At 40.9% G+C, this 14,203-nt stretch overlaps 1 protein-coding gene across 33 annotated transcripts in view; it reads left to right on the top strand.

Annotated features, from left to right (window-relative positions):
- The window catches only part of DLG2 (discs large MAGUK scaffold protein 2), a 2,157,409-nt gene extending 2,146,472 nt beyond the window's left edge, over positions 1-10,937 (top strand). For 18 of the 33 annotated variants that reach the window (XM_064365356.1, XM_012469540.2, XM_012469543.2 and 15 more), the window contains 2 exons: positions 4,339-4,430; positions 6,181-10,937. In XM_064365356.1, coding sequence (XP_064221426.1) covers positions 4,339-4,430; positions 6,181-6,287 — 199 coding nt within the window. In that variant the 3' untranslated portion in view covers positions 6,288-10,937. The remainder of the gene's footprint in view (positions 1-4,338; positions 4,431-6,180) is intronic. The other 15 variants (XM_064365353.1, XM_012469538.2, XM_064365355.1 and 12 more) reach the window with 1 other exon arrangement.
- The last annotated feature ends 3,266 nt before the right edge of the window (positions 10,938-14,203 follow it).

Below are 14,203 nucleotides of genomic sequence, written 5' to 3'. Positions count from 1 at the left end.
TTGTTGTGAGGATAGCTTGGCTTAGTTTGATTTTTTGGTTTGCTTTTTTTTTTTTCAAATGATAGGAAGCAATCATTTTTTAATAGTCTCATACTTCTGAGGCACATCCATAAGTAAATCTTTTTAAATGTGTAGATTTTTTATAGAAAGAGCAGACAACATTTGAGGCTTTTTTTCATTGGCATTTTCCTTGGTTCTATAATAGAATTCTAATGTTCCTTAAATAAAACTTTACATACATAGAACATTGCTCTTAACAGCGTTTTCTTAGTGATGTGGCAGTAAAACATCTGTAACTTAAACCGGTAGCTTCATACCTACGTGCTCAGATTTTTTTTCTTGTTTTTTTCTCCAAATGACTTGTGAAATACTTTCTTTCAGAAAGCACTAAACAAAGTGGGCAGACATTTGCCATCTGACTGTAAAGTCAGTATAGGCAACTCCCATTCACAAAGGTGAAGCTACAGTAGATAGGGGTAGCAAGGAAAGGGGCTGCTAGCAGGGACCTGAAAATTGATCAGGCAGGGTTTGGTTCTTTGCTTTGCCACTGATCAGTTAAGTAACCTTGGGCAAATTGCTTGACCTTCCTAAGATTTAGCTCCTCACCTCTAAACGAGGCGCACTAATAAATTCCTCATAGAGCTGGTATAAAGATCAAATAACAAGATGAGGAATTTAGTAAAGCTGCTGATACAGTCTTTGGCATACAGTAAGTACTCAATCAATAGTACCTACTATTTTTATAAAAGATATAAAATTACTTTACTATAAAGGAATAAGACTATTTTATCATTATAGAACACATAAACAGCACCTCTTCCATGACAGTGCAAGAGATAATGCCAGTGTGTCTGTCACAATGGCCTCGATCAAATATTGTCTTCATCTGGGCCTCAAGACCACAGTGTTTGACGGGGTTCAGGAGTGAACTACAGAGTACTAGAAAACAATGTTTATGGAAAGACTGAAGAGATGGAAATTATTTAATGCCAGCGGTGAAAGCAATTGCTTGCAGAGGACATTGACTGACTATTCTGTGTCTCCTCCGAGGACGAAGGACCAAAGCAAACTGCAGCAGCTGCAGTGGCAGCCTAGGGGAATTAAGTTAAATACATAGTTGAGCTCCGGGGAAATTGCCAGAGATGTGTCTTGAAAGCAGAATATAGTCCCATAAATAAAAGATGGACAAGGGTTCTTACGAGGATAAAAAAATAAGATTGGGAGGTTACCGACAATACTTTCAGCCTCATGAATTTAGGCATTAAATTATAATATAAAGAGTTTTTCCCATGGCTGGCACATGGAAAAATATGTATTAATGATAAAATAATGGTTCTTAATATCATCATCCCTATTAGCAGGTATCAAATTTCTCCTTATATAGGATACTGTGTTGGGCATTGTGCAAAATGAATTAAGCAAGTACAAATTTCATTATGTAAAATTGATTTATAATCTGTAAAGAGCCTCATAAATATAAGCAATGCTAATGTTAATAAGAAGAGAAGAAAAATAGTCCTCACCTCTGGGAATAGCCATCTTAAAGGCCTGTTTCAGAGATAGAAAAAGAAATCTTCATATTGTAAACTCACCGTGGGATAAATGGCTTCCCAGGGGAGTGAGGTCTGAGGGAAGGATAGCAATGGCACATTTGGTCCAGAGCAATACTGGGAGAGGGTCCCATCTGGCACTCCATAGAGAAGGTCTACTTCCTTCCACACCTATGAGATGACTTATTTTAGTTAACGCCTTAGGGCACCGTCACAGCCACTTTTCACCAAGGAAAGTTAAACATACTAAAGGCTGGATTTCACAATGAGGACAGTGAATCTGAAATAATTTGCAGCATCCATATTCGTGTGTCTCAAGTGCAGTGATGGTGACATTCAGACCAATGCAATCCTATTAAATGTTGGATGTTTACTTTACAGTTCACTCTTTTCCAAGGCTTTTACTTCAGGAGTAAAGCTGCCATGAATTGCCCATTCCCCAGGGAGGAGTGAATGCTAGGTCAGCTGGAACAAAAGCATGGCAGCTGTCACATTTAGGCATTGATACATCATCACACACATTATTTCTCAAGTGCATCATCCACATCAAATCACAGAGCTTATTAGCACATACATAGCTGACTCTTCAGAGGAGCATAAAATCAAGGATGTGTATGAAAGGGATGTTCTTTTTATATTGTGCCACTGTCTGACTTCTCTTCCCTTCCCACGTGGCAATGTCTCTTCACCCTGCCACCTCCAATCTGCTTTTACCTTCCTGCTCCCATGATGCTCTGTGTTTATTTCTGCCTTCGACTATCTTATAATTATGTTTATTTGTCTGGCTCCCCATTTGTTCGTTCATTCAATCATTTACTCACTTATTCATGCAACAAACTAATGTTGAATCAGACTCCATGCCACATGTTAACAAACCAGCCATGATCTTCACCCTCAAAGAATTACTGATCAGTCAAGGAGATAAAGTAAATTCACAGGTTAGAGGATAAAAACCCAAAGTAAGTCATTGCTATAATCAGTAAAAAGGGAACTCAGAGAAGACAGAATTCTTGGCAGGCAAGTCGAGAAAGATCCAGAACTATGTGATTTCTTTTTCTGAGACAGGGTCTTGCTCTGTCACCCAGGCTGGAGTGTAGTGGTGCCATCATGGCTCGCTGTGGTCATGACCTTGTGGGCTCAAGTCATGTTCCCACCTTAGCCTCCCAAGTAGCTGGGACTAAAGCCAGGTGCCACCATGCCCAGCTAATGTTTGTATTTCTTGCAGAGACAGTGTTTCACCATGTTGCCCAGGCTGGTCTTGAACTCCTGAGCTCAAGTGATCCACCTGCCTCAGCCTCCCAGTGTGTTGGGATTACAGACTTGAGCCACTGTGCCTGGCCCATGTCATTTCTTGACATCTGGAGCAAATCTTCATCTTTATCTGAAGAGTGTCCATTAGTTTAGACCAGCATCTTCTCCACCAAAGAGTAACATCCATTCACAGCATGTAGGGCTGAGACTAGAAGAGAAATTATAGATTCCACCCCTCAGAACAGATGAGTTTAGCAATAAGAGTTCAGGAAATGCCCACTTCTTTTTGTTTCAGCCATTAATGTCTAATGTCACCATTTTGTTTTTTCCAAATAAGCCTCTTTTGAAAGACATCAAGTCTTGGTATAATAGGAAGTCTGACTAAAAATTGGTTTAAAAAACCAAACCCTTGAGTTCTTACCCCAGATTACTCTTAGTTAAATACACAGCCTTAAGCATGTCCCTTCTTGCCTCTGTTACTTGCAGAAAGAAATTCTGAAAAGGAATTGACTAAGACCAGATGTTCCAGACCCAAATCTCTGGCTTCCTAAGCAGCATGCAAGATAGCAATGATTTCAGAAATTCTACATGCACCTGTGATCCATCCTGATCAGCCAACCAAATTGCATTTGGCTGGACTTTTTTTTTTTTTAAACACCTGGAAGATCTGGAAACATAATGCTGCCAGTAGTTAACAATCAATAGATTAGGTTTTAAGAAGAATTCAAGAATTTTTCATTTCTCTCCCACCTTGATTTATCCTTGAGACTTTTTAAAAAATTTATATATATTAGTTATACATGTTTTTGGAGAATATGTCCTATTTTAATACTTGTATACACTGTGTAAAGATCAAATCAGGGTAATTGGGATATCCATCACCAGAAATGTTTTGGGAACATGAGAGATCTTCTAGCGATTTTGAAATATTCCTCTAACTGCATTTTTGTACTCCTTAACCAGCTTCTCTTCTTCTCCCCTCCTGCCTTGTCTTCCCAGTTCTGATAACCACCATTCTACTCTCCCACATTTAAGAGAGTCTGAGATACACTAGAACAAACTCCAAGAAAGCGTGGTCCAGAAAGTTCAGAATTAGAAATCATATCCAGTGAGGGCGTAGATGAAGCAATAGGACAGTTTTTTCTGAAGAAGTAGAAGTCTCAAGATACACTTAAGCACTTTACTTAAATATCCTAGGGCCTACCATGGAGGAAGTTTAGCCTCACTCTCCTTATGATTTGCAGTCCCTGTCATAGCCCCTGCAGAACAGACACCAGTGACTGCAAATCACAGGGAGACCTGTTTGGCTTCAATCCAATGTGGGACCAAGAGGCTGCCCTTTGAGAGAATGAGCTTTCGGGCCGGAGTCCTTGTCGCTGAAGTTATTCCAGCACAGAGGAGTCCTGAATGAAGACTAAAAAGCTGTTACTAAGATTACACTATGCTTTCTGCATGATTTATTTTTTCCATACATTTTAATTTTTTAGGATTTGGAATATTCCCTTTATGTTCTAATACTAAACCCTCATTTTCCCAGGGAGATGAATAAGCGTCTAACAGAGGAACAAGCCAAGAAAACCTATGATCGAGCAATTAAGCTAGAACAAGAATTTGGAGAATATTTTACAGGTAAGTTCACTTTTACCCTGGTACTGTGGGAAAGGGGATAAATTGTCTGACATCTGACATAGAGAGAGCTCTGGGCCTGGTATACTTGGACCCTAAAACCTTCCTGTTGAGAATCCCTAATATCCATTTCACACACAAGGAGTCTCCCTCTGCTTCACCCATTTTGATGTGGAACCCTGGGTTCTCCCGGGAGTTCAGCTGCAGCCAGCTCCCAGGTTCCCACCAGCCCGACCCAAAACCATGGACAACGGATGCCTCTGAGCTGTCCCCTACTGTGAGAAGGATTTTAGGCATTGCTACCTCATTAAACTATCTCCCTGATATCATGAGAAAACTTGAAAAACAAATTTTTAAGGCTCGAATTAGTCAGTGTCCAAAACAGTTATTCTTGAGAAGCAGCCGGGAGGCCTCCGTTCCCTGCTCCATCAGCTGTTGCCAATGTCCCCATCAGCCGCACGTGAACAAGGTGCTTGAAATTCTCATTGTGTCAAGTCTCAGCCAAAAACTGGTTGGTTTTTTTTTCTTTTTAAATGTTTCCTTGGAAACATGAAGTTAGAGGAATAGAAGTTTTTCTTCTCCTCGATAGCCTGAGTTCTGAGTTCTCTATTTCTATGTGCTTTTATGGAACACTGAGTAATCAGACTCTGTGAAATTTGCCTCACACCTGGTTCTCAGTGGTTTAAAAACAGGAACTTCCTTCCTGGATTACCTTACGTGAAGTTAGATGTTTTATTTTTTACCTTATTTAGAGTATGGAAAGTGTCAGTGTCTTAGCAATTTGTAAATAACTTGAATCGGGTAATACTAAGTAAACTTGCTGTCAATTACCAAGATGAGAGCTATGTTTCATCCTGAAAGAACATCCAGATAGGAAAAAATAATTAAAACAATGTACATTTTACAGTGGTTTCTATCAGGTATACAATATTATAATTAATATATTCTGAGAATTGTTTTTAAATATCTAAATCATCCGTCATTATTTTTAAGACCTAGTGTCATATACATAATATTGATGTGTTTTGGAAATCTTTTTACAAGATAGCTTTTGTTCAAATGAGACAATAGAATGTACTTAAATCTACTCCAAGTGACGTAGTGTTTTAGGAAATACACACTGAGCAGTTTGTTTATATTTCTTCCTAGTTATGTTCTTATAAATAGTGGCTTTATGGTATTCTCAATATGGATAGCCCTGTATGGTAAAATCTCTATTTACCAGAGATTTGGAGAATGAATGGGTTTCCCTATTAAGGTTTATGCGGGTTGGGAGGTTAACTAAAGCTTCCTCTAAAATCTTTATTATTTCCTCGGTGTCTATAACATCTGAATTTCTGCCGCTGCCAAAGTAAGTAAATATAGAGACTGTAAGGCCAGTTTTCTTTTCTAAACAGGGAGTTCTCAATCTGAAAATTGATCAATGCCTAGCTGAGTGCCTGGCTCAGAGTAGGCACCCATAAAATATTTGTTAAGTAAATGAGTGATTCATTGTCCAGAACTACAGGCAGATATGTAGAAAGTGCAAAGACCGTGATGCATTTGTTAGTGATCCAGGATATCCATTGAAAGCATTTTTTAAAATCATGAATGTAATTTTGCTTATGTGAATTTTCTGCTTCTTCTTACTAATGAAAAATGATATGAAGCTTCCTGATAAGTTGTCTGCTACCAGTTTGAGCCTCCAGTATATAAGTGATGATTGTTCTTCACCATCCAGGAAATAATTTGGGTGTGTTTGCTTTTGTTACAGCTATTGTCCAAGGAGACACTTTAGAAGATATATATAACCAATGCAAGATTGTTATTGAAGAGCAATCTGGGCCTTTCATCTGGATTCCCTCAAAGGAAAAGTTATAAATTAGCTACTGCGCCTCTGACAGCGACAGAAGAACATTTAGAAGAACAAAATATATATAACATACTACTTGGAGGCTTTTATGTTTCTGTTGCATTTATGTTTTTGCAGTCAATGTGAATTCTTATGAATGTACAACACAAACTGTATGAAGCCATGAAGGAAACAGAGGGGCCACAGGGTGGGACAGAAAAGACATTGCAGTGTGAAGGAAGGCTTTGGTTTGCTCAAAGTGCCAGGTGTAGGGATGAACCTCTGGCGGGCTTTCTGCCCAAGAGATGAGAGCCTCCTCACCCCAGCAGATGTCCAGAGCTGATTTAGCTGCAGAGCTCTCTGTGTCTTTTGCTTTTAAGAGAAATTGCCAGCACTCGAACCTCACCAACCTTCCCATTACCCACATCTGTAATTGGTACACTTCGAATTTTATAACTATGCACATCTTTTGATTTCTTAACAAGCAAATGAAAGAAAGAAGGACAAAAGAAAGGAGTCCCTTTGGAGACGACATACTATCTGGGAAGGATAAATGTGTAGTTTTGTTGACTGGCATCTGCAAAGACAAGCATTTCATAAAATTTGCAAGTGAATGGAGGACTAACCTTACAGACAGGAGGGGATTCCACCTGGGGTTAGCTTTATGATTGTCGATTGCCTATTTTGCCATTTTTAAACTGAAAGAAGGCACTAAAGATGAGAATAATTTATACAGTAAAAATATATTAAATGTATAGAAACAAATTTCTATAGGTTAAAAAGTTTTGTGAAATATTTTGTAAAGACTAATATTGAAAGACTAAATGTATGCAGCATCAGCAGATGATCAAATTCAAGAACTGAAAGTTGCACTCTCCCTTTTGTTGCCAATGATCCATTAAGATCATCTGAGTTCCTTTCAAGTCTACAAAGGCTTCTTCCTCACTTACCTCCCTTCTACATTAGTGATACACTCTCATGGAGCACATCGCTTAATGAGTTGCCCTCATGGATATTTTGGGAAGACGTTTGGTTAATGCATTTTTTTAAGTTGATGGCTTTTCAGAGACAAACTTATGCAAATGATCTAAAGGGGAGTTTTTGCTTTTCTCTAGTTAAATAGCCTGAGCCTGCCATGCAAATAGTTTAATAACTTTGTTCCTAGTTGCTGACACACAGTTCTTAAAGGACCATTTAGCATTTTGGCCAACGATGAGTAATTAGGATTAGTATTTTTTTGTTTAACAGAGTAACTGAGAGTTTTGTAACAGCCAGAGATGGTATTAGAGCCAATGGGAGATCTGTTCCTAGATGCACTATTTCTTTGAGGAAGAGAGAGAAGAGAAGTGACTGGTTGGGGGTGAGGGGTGCAGACTTTTTTGTTTCTATGTACAGAGCAAAGAGATAGAGTCACAGGGAAAGACAATTAATGACTTTGAGCTCAACCAATTGAACTGCCTTTCTTGGAGCTGCACTTGGACCAAGTTTATTTTTTAACAATTATAATAATGATGATTTTAAAAAAAGAAACCTCCCAAAGCCTATAAACTGAACTAGAAGAGTTAGTTTCCCACTTTAGAGCGGATGGCGACGTCAGCATTGCTTTTGCCCATGGTGTTTAGAGAGAGACTTTTCAGTGATGATAACCACTCTACTCTGGGTTCTGTGCATTCCCACACTAAGCCCCATCGCCTTATTTCTGGGGTACATCCAGACCTGGCAGGGATTCTGCCACACTGTGCAGCAAACCAGCATGTAGGCTGGGTAAGAGAGCAAGAGGTAGAGCCATCAGAGTGATGGGGCTTCTTCCCAGTAAGAACATCGGAGCTCAGAATGAGAGTCTCTTTCCAAAAACAGGCATTGTTCATCTTACGCTAAACATCATTGTCTACCTGGCTGCAGTCACCAAAACAAACCCAGAAATGCAAAATCATGTATCTTCTATAGTCTTGAGGCTGCCTTTGCCAATGGAAGGGCTAGCAATGAATTTTCCCTCTCATGAAAGTTAAATTTCCAGAGACTTCCTTAGAATGCTCAAAATGTTACAGATACGCCCATGTCTGCAATTCGCCAGTTTCAGGCCGAGGCCTACTTTCATCAATATTGCTCCCAGAAGTTTTCTGCCACCAGAATGCCATTCCTGATCCCAGCTCTATTTTTAGGCCACCATGATAACTTCTTTGGTTTCTCAACTGAGCATGCAACCATTTATTTAAAAGACTGTCATTAATGAGTAGATGTTTTCGCGGGTCGTGTGACGTGCTTTTCCATTTACTAGTATTGCTGTGGCTGAGTACAATCAAATTGAACCACCAACCCTTGGTTTTGTAGTAATATATTTATTTTCCTAGTGTAGATGCTTTCAGATTAGAATTGGCATTTGCACTGATTTTTTATGTAGATTTATATAAATATATAGATACATATATATTTGCTTGAAGAATCACCAAGCAAATTGGTGAGAGGGTCTTTTCCTATAGAATTTACACCTCCATTTGTTGTGTTGTCTTGCACTTCCCAATGTTGATGTCTCTATGGCTCCAACGAACTGGTGTATTTTGCAGCAAATCTGATGACATGTATGGAAATGGCATGAAAGTTACCCAGATTACATCTGGTGCAAATGCATCCGGAGCCTGGGGCCAGACTGGTGCTAACACTGCAAACTTTGTCCAGAGCTCTCTCCAACCTGAAGGCTTGCTGGGGGTGCAATGTCACCTTCACACATGCTGGGCCCTTTCAGAAAAGTGCCAGATCGTGTCACTGGTGCTATTTTTCATGCTCTGGTACAATGTGTAGCACCACGGGGGTCTCAGCTTTACCAAAATCAAAATTTCATTTGTTGGCTAATTGCAGAGGCATTTCTTTTTTGCTCTCGTCCCACAGAACTATCGGCCACTTATTTGCAGGCCCTTTGCGGGATTTCTTGGCTATTTACTTGCAGGCCTTTTCTCCCAGCCCCGAATTCTTGGGTTGGCTCTGTCTGCTTAAAGAGCCTGTTTTTACAAAGCCGCACTCGGGTGCCTGTGTGAGCTGTCTCATATCCTACTGCCAGCCCTTCAGGACTCCGAGCCAGGAAAGAACTCTTCAGCCTCTGGCTCGAGACCCTGTATGTTTTCTCATTCTTTTCCTTACTCTCCTCCTTCTATTTCTGACTCATTCCATCTCTTTTTTTGTTGTTGTTCCTCTACTTTTCCTATTCTTCCTTGCCACCATCTCCGAGTTGTTGACTTTCTCCTATAATCCTTCTTTCTTTCTTTTCTCTTTCTGTCCACCTCTCCTTTAGTCTCTATTTCTTTGCCCTTCTTACTTCTCTTTTCCCTTCCTTTCCTGTCCCTTCTCCTCTCCTCGCATCTCTGATCATCATCTCCTGCACTTCCCTGTATTGATTTTTCTGTCCTTTAAAGGGCTCATGGCTTATTCAGACAGCAAGTCCATGCACTGGACTAATGACACAAATACTTTGGGTCGCCGTTTCATCTACTCAGCCCAGAAAGCAAAGCTGAGCATGAGGCCCTGACCTGGAGCATGCTCCAGCCCGCCTCCCAGAGCCAGCCTGCACCGTTGCCCTGGCAGCGATGATGCATGTGCTGTGGGCCCTGCCGGCCCTGGGTGCCTCTGCCTGAATGCTGCTCCTAAGCGAGCCTACCCCCAGCACTACCGCATGGCTCTGAGGACACTTCCTTTCAATAAAGGCAGACTCTGGCCCCAATTATTCTGATAGCAAACCTCTTCCTCCTCATTGAAGCCATGCCATCACCTTGGTTTGGAGAGAGACATTTTTTTCCCATTCATAAGCTTTCTTTTTCCCATTTTCATGTGAAGCCCCTTCTGCTTTTCAGCTGGTGATTGCTCTGGTGAGACTGAATGGACTTGCTGGTGAAATGAAATATCTTCTTTCCTGTCTTGGTCCTGCCTAAATTCCTACAGATATATTTAAGCCAAGGACTCAGGCTAGTTCCTAAGTTGATCACATTAATCTGTCACTCCTAAGGGGAAAAAGATCAACTCCCTTGAAGCATGTGGAGTACCTCCTGTGACAGCTGACTTGCCAGGGGACTCCCTACAGAATTCTGTGATACACATTTTACTTCTGTGTATGTATGGTATATATGGTATGTATACCATGTACACACAGGTTACATTGAGTATGAATGACTGTGGATGGAAACCCACACACACACACTCCAGTCTGTAAATATCCTTCCTCACTGAAACCTGTGCTTCGGAAATCATTTCTTGTACAGCTGTGCAGTTTCTTGTAACAGCTGAGGACAAAGCTAAGACAGGAAGACAATTTAGACAAAGATCGTCTAAAGAGTACAGTATCTCCCTAGTAACTCATGAGGACAGACAGCCAAGTGGCAAGGTTGACTTCCAATGGGATGGCAGACTTTTCTTCTCTCCTTTTTGAGTTTGTGTTTCCTAAGTGTTTCTTAACTTCTGAGTGCACCAGGCTGTACCCGTTAGATCCTTTCAATATGACAGTTTTGTGCTTCTCTCTGACAGGATGTTTCTCCATCGAGCTGTAGTGCAGGATGCGAGGGAGGCGGGAATACTCCTTGCCCGGGCTGGAGTTTACAGAGACACTGCACAGCTTACACTCCTGTTAAGTGTAAATATTCAACACTTCCATTCCATTTGTGTAAAAAATAAAGCACACACGATTATAAAATCAAGATGTATATTTCATACTCAGTGTGTCCGTGCATATTTATTGCGTTTCTAGTTGTCAGCGGTGGGTGGTCCCATTGTAAAAATGCCTGAGAGTGTGTTTATAAACATGTCATGGTTTTATTATAAGATACAAATATTAAAACATTTTATACTTTATAGCAAATGATTTTCTCCCAAAGCATAATTTGTCTTATTTCATAAGGAATAGAATCACTCATGTCTATTTTTATCAATTTTGTCTCTGATTCCAGAGCTAAAATGCAGTTAGGGTGGGTATGTCCTGAGAAGTATTGGCACTGCTGAGAGGAAGTGAACGTGCTGTTTTTGCATGTTCTTAAATATTTGGTTACCATCCTGCCTGCTTTTAATCAGGATCTTTCCAAAAGTAAACAATGTATTAAATGATAGATTTTTAAAGATGTTCACAACTATGTAGGGGGAAAAATCAATTGTCAAACTGTGGGATTCCAGAAGATATTAAGAATAGAGATTAGCCAGGCATGGTGGTGGGCGCTTGTAATCCCGGCTACTCGGGAGGCTGAGGCAGGAGAATCACTTGAACCCAGGAGGCGGAGGTTGCAGTGAGTCGAGATTGGGCCACTGTACTCCAGCCTGGGCAACAGAGTGAGACTCTGTCTCAAAAAAAAAAAAAAGGGTTTGTAGGGTGGGCTTCTTGTCTCTCCAAGGATTAACTCTGCTAGATGCAGTGGGGCATGCCTGTAATCCCAGCACTTTGGGAGGCCAAGGCAGGCGAATCACGAGGTCAGGAGTTCAAGACCAGTCTGGCCAACATGGTGAAACCCCGTCTTTACTAAAAATACAAAAAAAAATTAGCAGGGTGTGATGGTGCACACCTGTAATCCCAGCTACTCAGGAGGCTGAGGCAGGAGAATCACTTGAACCCGGGAGGCAGACGTTGCAGTGAGCCAAGATAGCGCCATTGCACTCCAGCCTGGATAAGACTCTGACTCAAAAAAAATAAATAATATTTTTTTTTCTTATCTGAAACATGCAAAGAAAGGCACAAATTGGGGAGGAGGTATCATTGTCTTATACGTGCTGGAGCTCCAAAGATTTGAGCGTATTAAAAATGTCAGTTTTGGGATCAGGATCTGCCAGATAATGTTCTAAATTCTTCACTTCAGGTTAAATATGTGCCTTGTCATATTGACATTTAACCAGGTTTCACAGCTAGAGAACCAAAACAAATTCTATTCATGAAAGGGGTGAAATTTTGCATCAAAGCAATTGCTTTGGATTATGCTTTGTTTCATGATAAACTATCATATTATTGAATTAGCCATTCGAGAAGCCAGACTAGTTGTTCATACCATCCTGGCCATCAGGAATCCACCAGGTGTCCTTGTGGTCACCTGGTGACCTAAAACTGTCCTTGGTGCTGGGTAGTGAACAAAGACTCTGAGACATGGTGTAAGAAGACATTGACTGAGGCTGCAAGACCAATATGGACCTCAGATTTTGACAATTATGCAATTTTCAACATTTGCACAGTCTCACCTGGTTTAATATTAATGGTGACACTGTACACAAAGCCAGATTCACTTCAATAATGGATGTGTTTATTCATAAGAAAAGAAACTAGAAAAGCATTCAACTTTTCTCTGTGTCCTGTTTCATGTCTGCAAAACAGTTTTTATACCATGATCATGCTAGAGTCTCAAAAGCTGGAAGTGGCCGACACATCTCTGATCCTAAGAGGGTCTAGCTGTGAACCTGTGACCTCTAGATTCTCTGAGGCCATACACCAGTGACAAAATTTAAAAGCCTCACCAAGGCACAAAGCTAGGGAACATCTGTACAGGGAGCCACAATAAGATCCATCGTCTTTAAAGTTGTCAAGGGAGGATGTGTTCTATGGATCATAACCCCAATTTCTGTTCTCTGTCACCTTTTCCTTAGGGACATCTCAGAAGGCACCATGGCTATCATTAGACTGATCCCCTTCCCTCTTTAATGTTACAGCCAAAGCATCAAGTCCAGGCCTTGTCCCATATTCCCCTTAGCACTCTTAGGACAAAGCTAGAACACTTGGGTGAACTTCGCTAAAGCCTGGGGATAGCAAAAGGGAAATAGATAGTCTGATTTATGGTATGGGCTTAGTGCCCAGCCCCTGGCTTGATGACATGAGAGACACAGGCTACCTTTCCCCAGCCACCCAGGCGTCCCTCAAGCATAGCTAGACCAGATGGCAGACCCTTTCCTCTTGCAGCACACCTGAGAGATGCTGTATCCATGCCTGACTCAGCACCTGCTGCATTAGGTGCCTGCTGTACTTAATACAGTACAGGCTAGAATACAAATGGAAGTGACTCGGTGTGGCTTTTTTGGTTACTCCTTAAATGTAAACTTCAAAGGACAAATCATTTGCAACATGCTTCACATCTCAGTATGAGACATCAGTAGAACCTCACTGGTCTAAACTGATCAAGCCCAGGGAAGCAAGGCCCATGAGAGACACCGGTTCTCTCCCACCATCAGAAGCCCTGTCCTGCTAGTTCTCTGTCCCTGTATCGTGTGGATGATTGACTAGGTAACATCTCCTCTTCAAGACTTCAGAAGGATGAGCTATGTGGATTTTGAACAGCAGAAAACTAACATCCATACCATGAACCAAACATACAGAACAGGCTTCATTCTAGCAAAATATAATTGACTCTATTTCCATCTGAAAGAACAGGAAAGGAAGAAAAATACTTTCTTTTCAGGGGGCATTAAAAATTTCAAATTCTTACAGCGCTACATAGCAAATTACGATGAACAGTTTCTTAGCAACAGAATTAGAGTCCCTCAGAGAGACCAGTTGATTAACAAAAATATGAAACCAACAAGCTAAAAGTTTGGATCATAATTGGATTGTTGGATTTTCATGAGTCACACCCGTGTCATTTATATTCTTCGTGACCTTTCAGCAGAAATTATGCCTGCCCCCGTGCTCCTTCATCTGGCAGTTCTGGTATGAATAACCCTTGTGGTGAGAAACTCTCTCCCCTTGGTTTTCCAACTGGTTTCTTTCTTTCTTTTTTTTTTTTTTTGAGACGGAGTTTCGCTCTTGTTACCCAGGCTGGAGTGCAATGGCACGATCTCGGCTCACCACAACCTCCGCCTCCTGGGTTCAGGCAATTCTCCTGACTCAGCCTCCTGAGTAGCTGGGATTACAGGCACGCGCCACCATGCCCAGCTAATTTTTTGTATTTTTAGTAGAGACGGGGTTTCACCATGTTGACCAGGATGGTCTCGATCTCTTGAC

Source organism: Aotus nancymaae, unplaced genomic scaffold, assembly GCF_030222135.1.
Source record: "Aotus nancymaae isolate 86718 unplaced genomic scaffold, 86718_ANA_hifiasm-v0.15.2.pri h1tg000059l, whole genome shotgun sequence".
NCBI classification, from domain to species: Eukaryota; Metazoa; Chordata; class Mammalia; order Primates; family Aotidae; genus Aotus; species Aotus nancymaae.
This window is presented reverse-complemented; position numbering and strand designations above follow the sequence as displayed.